Here is a 19,343-nt window from a genome sequence, read left to right on the forward strand (position 1 = left end):
TCGAGCAGGGCACTGAAGGGCTGCATTCATCGCAACACGAAGACATGTCTGGACGGGAGGGAGGGCAGTTTCCACTGAGACGGGGCTGAGAGGCTGAGAGGCTGAGAGGCTGAGAGGCTGAGAGGCTGAGAGGCTGAGAGGCTGGGGGGCGGGGGCGCGAATGGAGGTGGGCGTGCGGGGAGAGGGCAGTCGGGGTGCTCCTGGTAGATGCTCTTTTCTCCATGAAATAAGCAGCTGGATTGCAGGCAGCAAAGGGCAGGGGCAGCAGGAAGCCCTGGACAGCGGGGAGCAGGGGAGGGGGTGTCACCGCAGGGAGGGAGGAGGCCGAGGACAGGCAGGATGCTCCAGCCGCACCAGGACCCGCCAGACAAGGACCCGTGGCCGCCAGGTGACCAGTGGCCCGGCCCGCAGGCCAGGCCCATGCTCCCAGCAGCTGGGAGGAGCGGAGTTTGGAGCAAGAAGACTTGAATGAAAGCACAGGCGAGAGCTGACAGTGTGGGCAGCGGAAGGAGAAGGAGCCTGTGAAAGACATGTGATCGATGAAACACGCGTGTACTTTGTGCCCAAACCAGGACCCTTGAGGATTAAAGATGGCATGAGAGATAGTAATCACGGGCGACCCATGGGAACCTTAGCCCAGGTGGGAAATTAAGTCAAAACAGAACAGATCACAAAGAGATGGGCAAAACCTCTCTCTGCGTGTAGACGGCGTGGGTGGAGGGAGATGGGAGGACCGGGCGACAGGCCAGTGGGGTCCAGGGTTTTGTTTGTGGAAGAGGAGCAGGTGCGGACACTGACAGGTGTGCATAGGGGCTGCTCAGGGCAGGGCGGGTGCAGGGAGGGACGGTGGGGACAGTGTGACGGAACTGCTGGTCCACGTGATAGTTCCACGTTCCCGCTGCAGGTGCAGAGGGGATTTAGTGCCGGAGCCGCAGCCCCCAAGGCTCCTGGGACGGGGATGGTGATGGTGCTGACACACGGGGGGCCGATGGAGAGAAGGAAAGAGTCGGGGACCCAAAAGAGAAGCCAGAAGGACCCAGTGAGAGAAGAGCCCTGGGTGCTGTCTTCTGGGGAGCCAATCAGAGAGGCGGGATTAACCATCTGCTGAGCACAGAGAACCAGCAGTGCTCACGTCTCCAATGATTAGAAAGGTGGACATAGGTCGCATTACACAGAGGAACAGAGACGTGATCTTGGTGATGCATGAGCTGTGGGGATTTTATTAAGTTCGCTAACCTCTTTGGACCTCAATTTCCATGTGATAAGGTCCCTAACTCTGTCACATTTTCATGGGCATCACATAGATGCAATGGCTGAGCGGACCTGTGGTCAACAACCCATTCAACAATGTCATTGTGAGGACACTCTGTGGGGTTGGTGCTCCGGGTAGAACTGAAGGACCCACGGAGCAGATACAAATGTCCTGGGGAGAGGCCCCGGGGTGAAATATCTCAATGAGTGCGGACTTACAGGAACCCTCCGCCAGGAAATGCTCAGTGTCAGTGCAGCCCAGCACTGCCCTCCAATGAGATCCACTACAGACTCATTAGCAAAAACTTAGCTGGTCAAAGCGTTGAGTGGAGCTCATTTAATAGGCTCATTCCAGACAGACATGCCCCGCCCTCCCCTGAACTTTGACTCCTGGACTGAGCTTTGTACACACGTGTTCCGATGAGTAGATCATCCATGGGCACTGTTCTCATGGACGTGTCATTGGCTCAAGACAAGGCCCAGGCGACACAAAACAAACACGGTTCCGAGTAAGAGTGAGAGACTCTATACTAATGGTCATTTACTACCGAGTCCTCTCATGATCCACTGACAGGAGTGACCTGCACATACCGGGTGTTAAGTGAATGTTTCCTGCGTGAGTCACAGACCCGATGGCATTCCCGGGCCCTTCTGGCGGATATAAAGCTTCCAGGGGAGGAGGCAACATTCACACTCAGAAACGTCCCTCTTCACCTCAACCCAACCCTCACCCTACGCCAGCATGTGCTGCAACTACTACGGGAACTCCTACGGGGGCTGTGGCTACGGCTGTGGCTATGGCTCTGGTTATGGCTGTGGCTATGGCTCTGGTTATGGCTGTGGCTACGGCTCTGGCTATGGCTGTGGCTATGGCTCTGGTTATGGCTGTGGCTATGGATCCAGATATGGCTGTGGCTATGGCTCTGGCTATGGTTGTGGCTACGGCTGTGGCTATGGCTGTGGCTATGGATCCAGATATGGCTGTGGCTATGGCTCTGGCTACGGCTGTGGCTACGGCTCTGGGTATGGCAGTGGCTGCTGTACCTTCCGACCATGCTGCTACAGAGGATGCTATTCCACTTGCTGTTAGAACATGTCCCATTTGTCATCTCTACACTCCAGTGAGGATTGGACACGTCCTGTTTTTACATCCAAGTCTTGTTGTTATTGAGGAAGTAGGAATGGATCCATTGTGGGGCCTGAAGACGGAAGCCGTGATTGTGAATGCGTTCCCAATGTCCACACTTGGCTTTTCTACCCTATGAAGTTGTGTTGTCCTGGAACACAAATACGCCTGAGTTGGAAGAAATTATACTTTTTCAATAAACAAACTTGATGTGATCCTGGAAATAACTGTGTTTGTGTCAGAATCGTCCTGTCCCTGTGGCCTTGCCAGAAGCCCGTCGGCCACTGTGTCTGCCGATCCTGGGTTTCTTATTCTGTCACCGACTGCATGTTCCATTCTCTCACCAGCACACATGGTCCTGTTTACTGCAGGTCGCAGTAGGTCTTAGTGATGGTTGATGTGCGTGTTCCAACCGTGCTCCTCTTCACAATTTCCGTGGCTCTTCTGGTTTCTTTGTTTTCCATCTAAACTTTAGAATCAGCTTGTCAAAATCTACAAAAATACCCTGCTGAGAGTTTTATGGGGATGGAATGGAATCCATTCACCAATTCTGGGGGAATGGATTCTTCACGCTATTGAGTCTTTTGTTCCATAAACATGGAGTGTGGGTCTTCTTTGATTTCTGTGGTGGGTTCTCATTCAAAATTCAATGGTGAGCTTGTACTCACTGAAGGCATATTCTGGAGGGGAGGCGAATAGCAGTGTAAGAATCAAAAACACATCTAAAGAACTAAATAAAAATAGTAATTAGCACAATTATAAAGGTCTTTATAATGATTAATGACATACACAGTGGGTTGCTGTGAAATATCACGTGGCCTTTAAACTCACTGAAGAAACAGACACTCTTCACAGGCTTGTAACTTCTAAATACATTGAACCAATAATAACCCTCCAGAACAGAAAGCTTTACGGGAAAATTCTACAAAATTTTAAAGAATAAGTTACACCAATTCTCTACAATCACTTCCAGAAATAAAATCCGAGGGAAACTTACCAACTCATTCAATGAGGTCACCATTCCCTTAATACCAACACCAGGGAAAGACATTACAAAAATAAAAACTACAGACAAATATCTAGATGAACATAGATACAAAAGGTATAAATGAACATGGTACAAAAATTAAGCATCAGAAATTTGACTCTAGCATTGTGTAAGAAGAATTATACACATACACCTCGCGAGATATACCCCAATTATGCAAGGTGGTTCAGTGCTCAAAAATGAATTCATGTAATTTAGTACATTAGCAGCCTGAAAAAGAAAAATCACATGATCGGTTCAATATGTGACAAAATCCAACATCCATTCATGAATAAAATGTTCCCGTAATCAGGAAAAAACGGAACTTCCTCAACCTGATGGAGAATATAATATGTACACAAATCCTATCAGCAGCATCACGCACACTTAACAGCAAGAAACCAGACATTTCCCGCTGCCATCAGGAGCAAGGCACGGACGTTCTCTGCGTGTTTCTCCTCAGTGTCATATAGGAAGACCTTGCTGATGCAATAACACAGATAAAGAAATAAAAGTCATGTTTATGAGAGAAAGAAAGAAAAAAAGGATGAAAAAATGAAAGGAAGGATGGAAGGAAGGAAGGAAGGAAGGAAGGAAGGAAGGAAGGAAGGAAGGAAGGAAGGAAGGATTTCACCAAAGTGATTGTAACGTTTCCATGGCGAGGGGGGCCCAGAACAGCCAGCACAATATCGAGGGAAGGAAGCAGTTGGAGAACGAACTCTACCCGACTTCATTCTCACGATGAAGACACAGGCATCAGCACAGGGAGGCTATTCCTGAAGAAAAGGAACCAACTGTTAAAAGTGAGATCTATGCGCAGTCTCATTCGCCACATTTATTAACCTGTTAACAGAGGACATTTCATTGTGTGCTATGAACGGAGAACGAACATATGTGACCCCTGCTTTCTAAAAGTGCGGGAAAAGCAAATAATACAGGAGCTACAAAATGGAATGATTGCTCTAATATGATGACACACACCACAGGGGTGCTTGGGAAATGCGGAGGAAGAAATCAGAGGAGAGGCCAGGACGAAGAGTAAGAAGAGAGAGGGGTCGGGAATCTTCCTGAAGAAGAGACCAACTTCCAGCTTAAACAGGAAGGGGGTGGGTCAGAGTCGGCCAACAACACGCGAAGGGAAATAGCTTTGAGGACGGGAGATGATGCCCAGATGCTGACCCCGCATTGCGGTCTCCCCCTCTATCCCAGAGGAGATGCCATTGTTTGGCGTCAGGAAGACCTTGGCAGGTGCAGCAGTGAGCCCTCTGGCTGACCCCCAGGGACACCCAGCCACGTGTAACGGCCTCACGTGCAGCGTGGGAAGGACTAGCACGTGCCTCTCACGTTGGGAGAAAAAACTCACTTTTATGATCATGTTATGCTTGGGGCTGGTATGAAAAATTCAAGATGAATAAATTGAATTTCGGTTTTAAAAATGAGAACTTTTTAGCATAAATATGTCTCGTGCTCTCTCATGGACAGACGTGCCAATGGGCAACTCCAGTTAAATGATATGCCAACCAGATTCCCCTTTGTCCTGGCTGACCCCTTGGGTGTGACCTTGTGAGAATTGGAGCCGAGATGCCAGTCAGGCTGAGCTCAGATCCCAGACCCACAAGGTCTGTGAGATCACAGGTGGGCGCTGCCCCTGCTGCTCCTGTGCGGTCACTACGACAGGCCCCTCGCGGTCCTCTCCGTGTCCTGGGGGGTGCAGGGGGCGTGGGTGACCTGGGGGTCAGGTCTGCGCATCAACAGGGGTCAGGAGGCCAGTCACGGGGATGATGTCAGAGACAAAGCCCCTGGAGGGACAGGGAGAGGGGGAGCGGCCCCTCAGCCATGCCTGAGGGTTCTGGTTCCTGTACAAGGTGCTGAAGGAAAGTTCATGCAGGACCCAGAGTGTCCCCGGGGAGAATGAGGGACTCGGAGGTGGCTGGGGGCTTTATAACAGGGTCACTTTACCAAGATAATGGACCCTTGTAGGAAATGATGAGCTCCCTGTTACGGCAAGTGATCACGTCGGCAATGGTTAGAAAGGGGGGCGTATGGCACATTACAAAGAGGAACAGAGACCTGATCTTGGTGCTGCATGAGCTGTGTGCATTTTAGTAAGTTCCCTAACCTTTTGTACCTCAATTTCCATGTGATAAGGTCCCTAACTCTGTCACATTTTCATGGGCATCACATAGATGCAATGGCTGAGGGACCTGTGCTCTACAACACGTTCAACAATGTCATTGTGAGGACACTCTGTGGGGTTGGTGCTCTGGGTAGAACTGCAGGACCCCCAGAGGGGATACCAATGTCCTGGGGAGCGGCTCCGAAAGTAAAACAGGCCACGACCCAGCATCTCCATGAGTGCGGACTTACCGGAACCCTCTGCCAGGAAATGCTCAGTGTGAGTGCAGCCCAGCACTGCCCTCCAATGAGATCCAGTCCGGACTCATTAGCATAAACTTAGCTGTCAAAGCGTTGCGTGGAGCTCATTTAATTGGCTCATTCCAGACAGACACGCCCCGCCCTCTCCAGAACCTGGACTCGTGGATGAAGCTTTCAAACCACGTGTTCCGATGAGTAGATCATCCATGGGCACTGTTCTCATGGACGTGTCATTGGCTCAAGACAAGGCCCAGGCGACACAAAACAAACACGGTTCCCAGTAAGAGTGAGAGACTCTATACTAATGGTCATTTACTACCGAGTCCTCTCATGATCCACTGACAGGAGTGACCTGCACATACCGGGTGTTAAGTGAATGTTTCCTGCGTGAGTCACAGACACGATGGCATTCCCAGGCCTTTCCTGGCGGATATAAAGCTTCCAGGGGAGGAGGCGACATTCACACTCAGAAACGTCCCTCTTCGCCTCAACCCAACCCTCACCCTCCGCCAACATGTGCTGCAACTACTACGGGAACTCCTACGGGGGCTGTGGCTACGGCTGTGGCTATGGCTCTGGTTATGGCTGTGGCTATGGCTCTGGCTATGGCTGTGGCTATGGCTCTGGTTATGGCTGTGGCTATGGATCCAGATATGGCTGTGGCTATGGCTCTGGCTATGGTTGTGGCTACGGCTGTGGCTATGGCTGTGGCTATGGATCCAGATATGGCTGTGGCTATGGCTCTGGCTACGGCTGTGGCTACGGCTCTGGGTATGGCAGTGGCTGTTGTACCTTCCGACCATCCTGCTACCAACGATGCTATTCCACTTGCTGCTAGAACATGCCCCATTCGTCATCTCTACACTCCAGTGAGGATTGGACACGTCCTGTTTTTACATCCAAGTCTTGTTGTTATTGAGGAAGTAGGAATGCGTCCATTGTGGGACCTGAAGACGGAAGACATAATTGTGATTACGTTCCCAATGTCCACGCTCTGCTTTTCTACCCTATGATGTTGTGTTGTCCTGGAACACAAATACCCCAGAGTTGGTAGAAATTATACTTTTTCAATAAACAAACTTGATGTGATCCTGGAAGTAACTGTGTTTGTGTCAGAATCGTCCTGTCCCTGTGGCCTTGCCAGAAGCCCGTCGGCCACTGTGTCCGCCGATCCTGGGTTTCTTATTCCGTCACCGACTGCATGTGCCATTCTCTCACCAGCACACATGATCCTGTTTACTGCAGGTCGCAGTAGGTCTTAGTGCTGGTTGATGTGCGTGTTCCAACCGTGCTCCTCTTCACAATTTCCGTGGCTCTTCTGGTTTCTTTGTTTTCCATCTAAACTTTAGAATCAGCTTGTCAAAATCTACAAAAATACCCTGCTGAGAGTTTTATGGGGATTGAATGGAATCCATTCACCAACTGTGTGGGAATGGATTCTTCACGCTATTGAGTCTTTTGGTCCATAAACATGGAGTGTGGGTCTTCTTTGATTTCTGTGGTGGGTTCTCATTCAAAATTCAATGGTGAGCTTGTACTCACTGAAGGCATATTCTGGAGGGGGAGGCGAATAGCAGTGTAAGAATCAAAAACACATCTAAAGAACTAAATAAAAATAGTAATTAGCACAATTATAAAGGTCTTTATAATGATTAATGACATACACAGTGGGTTGCTGTGAAATATCACGTGGCCTTTAAACTCACTGAAGAAACAGACACTCTTCACAGGCTTGTAACTTCTAAATACATTGAACCAATAATAACCCTCCAGAACAGAAAGCTTTACGGGAAAATTCTACAAAATTTTAAAGAATAAGTTACACCAATTCTCTACAATCACTTCCAGAAATAAAATCCGAGGGAAACTTACCAACTCATTCAATGAGGTCACCATTCCCTTAATACCAACACCAGGGAAAGACATTACAAAAATAAAGACTACAGACAAATATCTGGATGGACATAGATACAAAAGGTATAAATGAACATGGTACAAAAATTAAGCATCAGCAATTTGGAAGAATTATAGGAAGAATTATACACATCCACCTCGCGAGATATACCCCAATTATGCAAGGGTGGTTCAGTGCTCAAAAATGAATTCATGTAATTTATTACATTAGCAGCCTGAAGAAGAAAAATCACATGATCGGTCAATATGTGACAAAATCCAACATCCATTCATGAATAAAATGTTCCCGTAATCAGGAAAAAACGGAACTTCCTCAACCTGATGGAGAATATAATATGTACACAAATCCTATCAGCAGTATCACGCACACTTAACAGCAAGAAACCAGACATTTCCCGCTGCCATCAGGAGCCAGGCAAGGACGTTCTCTGCGTGTTTCTCCTCAGTGTCATATTGGAAGACCTTGCTGATCAATAACACAGGATAAAGAAATAAAAGTCATGTTTATGAGAGAAAGAAAAAGATGAAAAAATGAAAGGAAGGATGGAAGGAAAGGGAGAAGGAAGGAAGGAAGGAAGGAAGGAAGGAAGGAAGGAAGGAAGGAAGGAAGTGTCTTTTTCTACTCGGGCATGATTGTTTAGGTAGAAAATTCAAAAGAAAAACGGAGAAAACAAAACTCCTTGAAGTAACAAGTGATTGGAGCAAGGATAGAGTATACGAGGTCAATACATAAAAGTCAATTGCTTTTGTACATATTAACATGAAATTAGACAATAATAGCATGGACTATAGCAGCCAAAATATAAAATACTTAGATACAAATCTAAAAGAAATGTGTACATGATTTATATGATCAAAACCATAAAAGTCTGATGTAAGAAATTAGGGAAGAACTAAATGAATAGCTATTCTACGTTTACAGATGGGAAGACTCAATATTCTGGAGATAGTTCTCAGATTCCCTGGAATCCCACTCAAAGTTCCAGCCTATTGTTGTGTGGATTTCACCAAAGTGATTTTAAAGTTTCCATGGCAATGGGGGCCCAGAACAGCCAGCACAATGTCTAGGGAAGGAGCCAGTTGGAGAACGAACTCTACCCGACTTCATTCTCACGTTGAAGCCACAGGCATCAGCATAGGGAGGCTATTCCTGAAGAAATAGAACCGGCTGTTATGAGTGAGATCTATGCGCAGTCTCATTCGCCACATTTATTAAACTCTTAACAGGGGGGCATTTCATTGTGTGCTATGAACGGAGAACGAACGCATGTGACACCTGCTTTCTAAAAGTGTGGGAAACGCAAATAATGCACGAGCTATAAAGATGGAATGATTGCTCTAACACAGTGATGGCGAACCTTTTGAGCTCGGCGTGTCAGCATTTTGAAAAACCCTAACTTAACTCTGTTGCTATCTCACATATAGAAATTTTTTAATATTTGCAGCCATAGTAAAACCAAGAATTATATTTTTGATATTTATTTTCTTTATTTAAATGACATTTAAAAAAGAAAAATCAACCAAAAAAATGAATTCGTGTGTCATCTCTAACAGGCGTGTCATAGGTTCGCCATCATTGCTCTAATATGATGACACACACCACAGGGGTGCCTGGGAAATGCAGAGGGAAAAGTCAGAGGAGAGGCCAGGACGAAGAGTAAGAAGAGAGAGGGGTCGGGAATCTTCCTGAAGAAAAGACCAACTTCCAGCTTAAACAGGAAGGGGGTGGGTCAGAGTCGGCCAACAACAGGCGAAGGGAAACAGCTTTGAGGTCGGGAGACGATGCCCAGATGCTGACCCTGCACTGCGGTCGCCCCCTCTATCCCGGAGGAGATGCCATAGTTTGGCGTCAGGAAGACCTCGGCAGGCGCGGCAGTGAGCGCTCTGGCTGACCCCCAGGGACACCCAGCCACGTGTAACGGCCTCCCGTGCAGCGTGGGAAGGACTAGCACGTGCCTCTCACATTGGGAGAAAAAACTCACTTTTATGATCATGTTATGCTTGGGGCTGGTATAAAAAAATTCAAGATGAATAAATTGAGTTTCAGTTTTAAAAATGATAACTTTTTAGCATAAATATGTCTCGTGCTCTCTCAGGGACAGACGTGCCAATGGGCAACTCCAGTTAAATGATACACCAACCAGATTCCCCTTTGTCCTGGCTGACCCGTTGGGTGTGACCTTGTGAGAATTGGAGCCAAGATGCCAGTCAGGCTGAGCTCAGACCCCAGACCCACAAGGTCTGTGCGATCACAGGTGGGCGCTGCCCCTGCTGCTCCTGTGCGGTCACTACGACAGGCCCCTCGCTGTCCTCTCCGTGTCCTGGGGGGTGCAGGGGGCGTGGGTGACCTGGGGGTCAGGTCTGCGCATCAACAGGGGTCAGGAGGCCAGTCACGGGGATGATGTCAGAGACAAAGCCCCTGGAGGGACAGGGAGACTTCGGGGTGTGGGGGGGACCCTCAGCCATGCCTGAGGGTTCTGGCTCCTGCACAAGGTGCTGAAGGAAAGTTCATGCAGGACCCAGAGTGTCCCCGGGGAGAATGAGAGACTCGGAGGTGGCTGGGGGCTTTATTACAGGGTCACTTTACCAGAAAATGGACCCTTGTAGGAAATGATGAGCTCCCTGTTACGGCAAGTGTTCACGTCTGCAATGGTTAGAAAGGGGGGCGTATGGCACATTACAAAGAGGAACAGAGATGTGATCTTGATGCTGCACGAGCTGTGTGCATTTTAGTAAGTTCCCTAACCTTTTTGTACCGCAATTTCCATGTGATAAGGTCCCTAACTCTGTCACAATGTCATGGGCATCAAGTAGATGCAATGGCTGAGGGACCTGTGCTCGACAACACGTTCAACAATGTCATTGTGAGGACACTCTGTGGCGTTGGTGCTCTGGGTAGAACTGCAGGACCCCCAGAGGGGATACCAATGTCCTGGGGAGCGGCTCCCAAAGTAAAACAGGCCACGACCCAGCATCTCATGAGTGTGGACTTACAGGAGCCCTCTGCCAGGAAATGCTCAGTGTGAGTGCAGCCCAGCACTGCGCTCCAATGAGATCCAGTCCGGACTCATTAGCAATTCCTTAGCTGTCAAAGCATTGAGTGGAGCTCATTTAATTGGCTCATTCCAGACAGACACGCCCCTCCCTCCCCAGAACCTGGACTCGTGGATGAAGCTTTGAAACCATGTGTTCCGATGAGTAGATCATCCAAGGGCACTGTTCTCATTGACGTGTCATTGGCTCAAGACAAGGCCCAGGCGACACAAAACAAACACGGTTCCCAGTAAGGGTGAGAGACTCTATACTACTGGTCATTTACTACCGAGTCCTCTCATGATCCACTGACAGGAGTGACCTGCACATACCGGGTGTGAAGTGAATGTTTCCTGCGTGAGTCACAGACCCGATGGCATTCCCAGGCCTTCCTGGCAGATATAAAGCTTCCAGGGGAGGAAGCGACATTCACACTCAGAAACGTCCCTCTTCGCCTCAACCCAACCCTCACCCTCCGCCAGCATGTGCTGCAACTACTACGGGAACTCCTACAGGGGCTGTGGCTACGGCTGTGGCTATGGCTCTGGTTATGGCTGTGGCTATGGCTCTGGTTATGGCTGTGGCTATGGATCCAGATATGGCTGTGGCTACGGCTCTGGCTATGGCTGTGGCTATGGATCCAGATATGGTTGTGGATATGGATCTGGCTATGGCTGTGGCTACGGCTCTGGCTATGGCTGTGGCTATGGCTGTGGCTATGGATCTGGCTATGGCTCTGGATACAGCTGTGGCTACGGCTCTGGCTATGGCAGTGGCTGCTGTACCTTCCGACCATGCTGCTACCGACGATGCTATTCCTCTTGCTGCTAGAACATCGCCTAGAACACTCTGCACCTCCAACATAGTATTGAAAATTAACACTTTTCCTTTGAACGATGCTCCATTCATCATCTCTATACTCCAGTGAGGATTGAACACGTCCTGTTATTACATCAAAGCCTTGTTTGTTATTGAGGAAGTAGGAATGCATCCATTGTGGGACCTGAAGACGAAAGACGTGATTGTGATTACGTTCCCAATGTCCACGCTCGGCTTTTCTACCCTATGAAGTTGTGTTGTCCTGGAACACAAATACGCCAGAGTTCGAAGAAATTAAACTTTTTCAATAAACAAACTTGATGTGATCCTGGAAGTAACTGTGTTTGTGTCAGAATCGTCACTGTCCCTGTGTCCTTCCCAGAAGGCTGTTCAGCCACTGTGTCCGCCGATCCCTGGGTTTCTTATTCCGTCACCGACTGCATGTGCCATTCTCTCACCAGCACACATGGTCCTGTTTACTGCAGGTCGCAGTAGGTCTTAGTGCTGGTTGATGTGCGTGTTCCAACCGTGCTCCTCTTCACAATTTCCGTGGCTCTTCTGGTTTCTTTGTTTTCCATCTAAACTTTAGAATCAGCTTGTCAAAATCTACAAAAATACCCTGCTGAGAGTTTTATGGGGATGGAATGGAATCCATTCACCAATTGTGAGGGAGTGGATTCTTCACGCTATTGAGCCTTTTGGTCCATACACATGGTGTGTGGGTCTTCTTTGATTTCTGTGGTGGGTTCTCATTCAAAATTCAATTATGAGCTTTAAACTCACTGAAGGCATATTCTGGATGCGGAGGTGAATAGCAGTGTAAGAATCAAAAACACATCTAAATAACTAAATAAAATAGTAATTAGCATAATTATAAAGGGTGTTTATAATGATTAATGACATAAGCAGTGGGTTGCTGTGAAATATCATGTGGCCTATAAAACTCACTGAAGAAACAGACACTCTTAATAGGCATATCACTTCCTACTACATTGAACCAATAATAACCTTCCAAAACAGAAAGCTTCACGGGAAAATTCTACCAAAGTTTTAAAGAATAAGTTACACCAATTCTCTACAATCACTTCCAGAAATAAAATCAGAGACAAAACTTACCAGCTCATTCAATGAGGTCACCATTACCTTAATACCAACACCAGGGAAAGACATTACAAAAATAAAGACTACAGACAAATATCTGGATGGACATAGATACAAAAGGTATAAATGAACATGGTACAAAAATTAAGCATCAGCAATTTGACGTCGGTATTGTATAGGAAGAATTATATACATCCACCTCGCGAGATAGACCCCAATTATGCAAGGGTGGTTTGGTGCTCAAAAATGAATTCATGTAATTTAGTACATTAGCAGAATGAAGAAGAAAAATCACATGATCGGTTCAATAAAAGCAGAAAAAACATGTGACAAAATTCAACATCCATTCATGAATAAAATGTTCTCGTAATCAGGAAAAAAGGAAACTCCCTCAACTTGATAGAGAATATAATATGTACACAAATCCTATCAGCAGCATCACACACACTTAACAGCAAGAAACCAGACGTTTTCCTGCTGTGATTAGGAGCAAGGCAAGGAAGTTCTCTCCATGTTTCTCCTCAATGTCAAATGGAAGACCGTGCTGATGCCCAAGAAAAAGAGATTAAATGGAACAGACCAATGAGTCTCAGAGGGAAGGGGGGTGGGGAGAAGGCAGAGATGATATGCACATATGCATCACCTATGGACACAGACAACAGGGTGGTGAAGTCTTGGGGTGGGATGGGAACTGGGTGAAGGGTGGCAATGAGGGGATAAAGGAGAATGTCTGTGATACGCTCAACAATAAAGATTTTTTAAAAGAGATGAAAGTTATCCTGAGAGAAAGAAAGAAATGAAATTGCCCTTTTCCATCTGGGGCATGATTGTCTACGTAGAAAATCCAAAAGAAACAACCTAAAAAACAAAATTCCTATCAGTAACAAGTGATTAAAGCAAGGATAGAGTATGCAAGGTTAATATAGAAAAGTCAATTGCTTTTGTACATATTAATATGAAATTAGACAATAATAGCATGGACTACAACAGCCAAAATATAAAATACTTAGATATAAATCTAAAAGAAATGTGTACAAGATCTATATGAGCAAAACCATAAAACTCTGACGTAGGAAATTAGGGAAGAACTAAATGAATAGCTATTCTACGTTTACGGATGGGAAGACTCAATACTCTGGAGATAGTCCTCAGATTCCCTGCAATCCCACTCAAAGTTCCAGCCTATTGTTGTGTGGATCTCACCAAAGTGATTATAAAGTTTCCATGGCGAGGGGAGCCCAGAACAGCCAGCACAATGTCGAGGGAAGGAGCCAGTTGGAGAAGGAACTCTACTCGACTTCAGTTCTCACGATGAAGCCACAGGCATCAGCACAGGGAGCTCTTGGTGAAACAGCAAAAGCAATGGAGCGGAATATTCCAGAAGCAGACTCACTTGAGTAGGTGACAGCTGGTCTCTGTGAATGCGGAAAAGACGGCCTTTCAACAGATGGTGCAGAAACAAGTGGCCGTCCACACGCACACAAAATGAAAAAGATCTAGAAATAGACTTCGCACCCTTGATGACAATTAACCTGAAATGTGTCTCAGACATAAATATAAAATAAAAACTATAAATCTTCTAGAAGATTTCATAGGAGGAAACCTTGATGACCTTGGGGATGGCCGGGACCTAGTTACAAAACCAAAGGTGCAGGCCACTACAGGAAGAAGGGATAAGCCACACCTTGTAAGAATCAAAACGTCGGCAGAAGACCACGTCAACCAGCCAACAGACAGGCCACACACGGGGAGGAAGTATTTGTAAGGAGCACATCTGGCAGTTTTATCCAAAATATACAAAGAGCTCTTAAAACTCAATAATAAGAAAGCAAACGACCTTATGTAACCAGGGGCCAGGGACCTTGACAGACACTTCACCAAAGAAGATTGCAAATGACCACATGATAAGATGGTTCACGTGAGACGTCATCCAAGAAATGCACATTAAAATGACAATTAGACGCTGCCACCACCTATGAGAGCGGCCAAAACCCGACAGCAGGCGCCCACAGGACTGAGAAGCCAGCAGAACACTCATTCACGGCTGGTGGGAGCCAATCGGTGCGGCCACGTGGGAAGACAGGTTTATAGTTTCTTATAAAACTAAGCCCACGCTCCCACGTGCTCCAGCTTGTGCTCTTATGTCCACAGAAAGCTGCATGGGATGTGGGAGCAGCTTCTACGTCATCGTCGAGAGTTGAGGAGCCAAGACGCCCCTCGGGAGGTGAATGGACACATGAACTGGGTGCACCCAGACCACAGGATGTTATTTCGGGATAAAATGAAATGAGCTTGAAGCCACGAGACCTGGAGGGATCTTAGATACGTATTCGTACATGAAAAGAGATTCCAATCTGGAAAAGCTGCACATCGTATGACTCCAGCTCTGTGACCTTCTGTGGAAGGCAGAGCCACGGCATCAGTCAGCCGGCCCGTGGTTGCGGGAGTTCGTGGCGGCCAGGGGGCAGGAGGCGAGGGCATTGGACGGGGAGTGGAGGACAGTGAAGGTATCTGTGTGAGACCACAGTGGTGGCTCCAGGCCATTGGGCATTTATTCAACCCGTGGGATGTACAGCCCCGGGAGAGACCCCCAGGTGACCCCAATGTGACCGTGGAGCGTGGGGGATCGCCGAGAGTCAGCGCAGCTTCCTCGGTTGGCCAAATGCTGCTCCGTGAAGAGGCTGAGGGTGGGGAGGCTGTGCATGGGGGAGGGGCAGGACGAATACGGGGAATCTCTGCACATTCTTCTTAATTTTCATATAAACCTAGGACTTCTCTAAAAAATCGTCTTTAAAATGACATATTGGGAATCTAAAATGCCTCTGAAACATCACAAAATTAAGATAACATTTAGATAACATCTGAATCTCACGGATCAAAGATCTTAAAATTATGAAAATTTAAATTAAGTTTGAAGGTAGAACAATAGCAATTACCCAACCTTAAAATCCAGAGAGAATTGTTTTTTGATCTGTTATTTGAGGTACAATACTGAGTGGCCGCATACACAGGATTATGTCTCAAAGAGGCTCACGAGTGGATTTGAATAAATGTTTCCCATTTGACTTTGCAAAAGGGTCCTATGAACCCGAGGGTGAAGAGCTGAGCGGTAACAGCCACACAGGGAGCCAGGACGAGTGCTTTCCCATAACCCATTGGGGTAAACTGAAAACATTTTAAACATATTTTTATTGATTTCACGGAGGCAGGGAGAGGGAGAGAGAGAAACACTGATGATGAGAAAGAATCACTGATCGGCTGCCTCCTGCACGCCCCCCACTGAGGATCGAGCCCGCAACCCGGGCCTGTGGCCTGACCGGGAATCGAACCTGGGACCCTTCAGTCCACTGGCCGACCTGATGCTCTATCCACTGAACCACACCAGCTAGTGCAGAAACTTTTTTTATTTTCTAATTTTATAATGATAATTAATCCTAAATGAGAAATAATAAGCATGATTTATGGCACATAAGAGTAAAATCAATAATATGCAGAACAGAGGGTGGCGAGTGTGGATGACTGTCAAGTCGGCATGTGCTGCCGAGAGTTGTGTGATATCACTCACGGGAGGGAGGGAGTTCCGATGCACGTTGCAGCCCCGGGTGGCTGCTGAACCATCACTGCTGGCCTCGCTCCGTGGCCGGCAAACTCGTTAGTCCACAGAGCCAGATATCAACAGGACAACGATTGAAATGTCTTTTGAGAGCCAAATATTTTAAACTTAAACTATATAGGTAGGTACATTGTTATTCACGTAATTAGGGTCCTCCTCAGGCTTAGGAAGAGCCACACTCAAGGGGCCAAAGAGCCGCATGTGGCTCGCGAGCCACGGTTTGCCGACCACGGGCCTAGCTACTAAACCAACGGAGGATGAACATGAAGCACCAACATGAAGACGCAGAAGCAGGAAAATCAGGCAGAGAAAAGGGAAGAGCAGATGTGGCAAGAAAAACACGAATAGTAAGATGGAGACACAACCACGACAACAATTACACCCAATGGAAATGGTCTAGAGACGCTGCCATTAAGAGTATTACGCACACCTATGCTCTTTAAAACACCACAGCAATTAAACAGACACAGACACGTTAGAAATGAACATATAGGTACATATACTATACACACGAATTATTCATATATTAGAAACACTGGTCTTCAGAAAGCTGGAGAGGCTGTATTGGTATCAAACGAAGTAAGCATCAAAACAAAAATGATACAAAAATTGAATCTTCATGAAGCATAAAATCGCTAATGAGTCTGACAGTAACAGCACAGAGTGGCGTAAAGGGGAGTGTTTTGTGAAATGGTGTAATATTATTGGCAAAAAGCAGGATACGTTCAGATGCATGTTGTAATGTTTATAGCAATCATTACATGTGTTGTACCTAATAAGTGAATACAGAGACAATAAAATGGAATTCCAAAAAAAATCCTATCAAATCTATAATAATAAAAGGGTAATATGCTAATTAGACCAGACGTCTTCTGGATGTCATTCCGGACGTCCTTCCTGACCAAGCCTACTCTTGCACATTTTTGTTGTGCATCAGGCCTCTAGTAATTTAATAAGAGAAATGCGAGCAGGGAGGGGACAAGAGGTCAGAAAAGAGAAAACAAATAGCAAAACGGCATAGACGTCGCTGTACCTGCGTCTGAAGTAAATTAAATGTGAAAGTCAGAATACGTCAACGGCCAGTCAGAGCCACGGGCGGCTTCTGCACATACACGGGAGGTAAATAACCCGAGAGCTGGCCAGGGGCGGCCCCGCACACGCCCTGGGCGAAGCCGTGTCCCCGCTGCGTGAGGACAGAGAGTGCGGCTCCTGTGGCAACTCCCCGTGTGGCTCAGTAATGGCCGCGCCAAAGGCAGGGAACCAGCCAGAAACGGGCTGAGATGAACGAGGAAACACCCGTAGTTGTGACTAGAGACTCCAAAGCTCCTACTGGGCAGCAGTAGACCTAAGTGGGCTGGGAATCACTCGCGTCATGAAGACAGAAGCACGAGCAGGAGCTGACCTGCGCCCTCCGCCGCCCGTGAGGCGCGATGGCAGCGCCCGCTGTCCCCAGGGGCCGTGGAGTCCTCCCCGACGGAGCGTACGTCCGGCTACGAGATCAGTTCTAAGAAGTTAGACTCAACGTAGTAAAAAGGAGACACGCCACTGACGCCGAGTCAGACAGAAGGACACAGGCGGCTGGAGGGTCCCCCAGACAAGCAGGAAGCACGAGGGGCGTTAAAACGCGGTTCAGAAGACGCGCAGGACACTGTTTAACGTCCCAGAACTCGTGGGCTCGCAGGAGCAGTGATGGTCGCGTCCTTCGTGGCTTTACGCGCACGAAACAGGAAAGAAGACGATGTGCTTCGTATTTGTTTACAAAAGTCCACCTACAAGGACACGTATGGAGAAAGGAAGCATTTTGAATGAGTAAAAGTACATTTCACGTGTGGGTGTGACTGTATTAAAATCCTGTTTTCTCGTTTTAATTTCTCATCAAGGCACATGACATCAGTGCCATGAGAGGGGCTGTGTCCACACACCTCCAATAATCAGGTGAGAGCTGATTAAAATACACATGATCTCCCAAATTACATTTATTCTGCACCCTCACCTCCCTGCTGTTCCACAGCCCACACACCCTGTGACTCTCAGCGGGAACAAGAGTTAAAGCGTCTCACGTGCCCTGGCCGTGTGCTCCGTGGTTGAGTGTCGTCTGTGATTCCCGTCAGGGCACATGCCCCAGTGTGGGGCTCGATCCCCAGTAGGGGGCGTGCAAGAGGCAGCCGATCCATGCTACTCTCTCACATCGATGTTTCTCTCTTTCTCTTTCCCTCTCCCTTCCTCTCTCTCTAAAATCAATAAAAACATTGAAATAAAAAATAAAATTTAAATTAACAATTTAATAACACATCTCATGGAGGGCAGTGTCATTCGGGGAGGTCAAGGAGGAGAAGGGATTATTTGAGCTCAAAGGCAGGTCAGTGAAAACTATTGAAACTTTTCCTGCCTGCGTGGGGCCTGGTTCTAGGGCAGTGGTCAGCAAACTCATTAGTCAACAGAGCCAGATATCAACAGTACAACGATTGAGATTTCTTTTGAGAGCCAAATTTTTTTAACTTAAACTATATAGGTAGGTACATTGTTATTCACTTAATTAGGGTCCTCCTAAGGCTTAGGAAGAGCCTCACTCAAGGGGCCAAATTGCCGCATGTGGCTCGCGAGCCGCAGTTTGCCGACCACAGTAGGGCATTAAAGTGAACGTTTGTGAGGAGAGAGAGTTTTGTAGGCGTCGCTATACCGTCTGATGAAAGGTCCTTGGTGGTGACAGCAACCCTTCGTCAATACCTCAGGGCAATCTCTAGTCTTGAAACAACAAACTCATTATATTAGTCAGAAACAAGCCAATGACACGAGTTCACGTTTGGGTCCGTCCGCCGTGAGGCCCATTAAGGCTCATGTAGCAGAGGCGTCCAGACTGAAGTCGCCTCCACCCCTTCTCCACTCAAGGACACCCCGCCCCCAGCACCATGTGTGGCGACTACGGGAACTACTATGGGGGCCGCAGCTACGGAGGCTGTGGCTATGGAGGCTGTGGCTACGGAGGCCTGGGTTGTGGCTACGGCCGTGGCTATGGCTGTGGTTATGGCTGTGGCTGTGGCTACAGCTCCTGCTCCCTCTGTGGCTGAGGCTATGGCTGTGGC

The 19,343-nt window shown here is 47.5% G+C and overlaps 1 protein-coding gene across 1 annotated transcript; it reads left to right on the forward strand.

The window, feature by feature from the left end:
* Nucleotides 1-1,993: 1,993 nt before the first annotated feature.
* Nucleotides 1,994-11,558, forward strand: LOC308517080 (uncharacterized protein; the record flags this gene model as incomplete). Its single annotated transcript, XM_081088125.1, has 3 exons — nucleotides 1,994-2,274; nucleotides 6,336-6,551; nucleotides 11,243-11,558. 3 exons carry the CDS (start codon nucleotides 1,994-1,996, stop codon nucleotides 11,556-11,558), a joined length of 813 nt encoding a protein of 270 aa, XP_080944251.1.
* Nucleotides 11,559-19,343: the final 7,785 nt, after the last annotated feature.

Source organism: Myotis nattereri (assembly GCF_964212035.1).
Source record: "Myotis nattereri genome assembly, chromosome: 3".
Classification (NCBI taxonomy): Eukaryota; Metazoa; Chordata; class Mammalia; order Chiroptera; family Vespertilionidae; genus Myotis; species Myotis nattereri.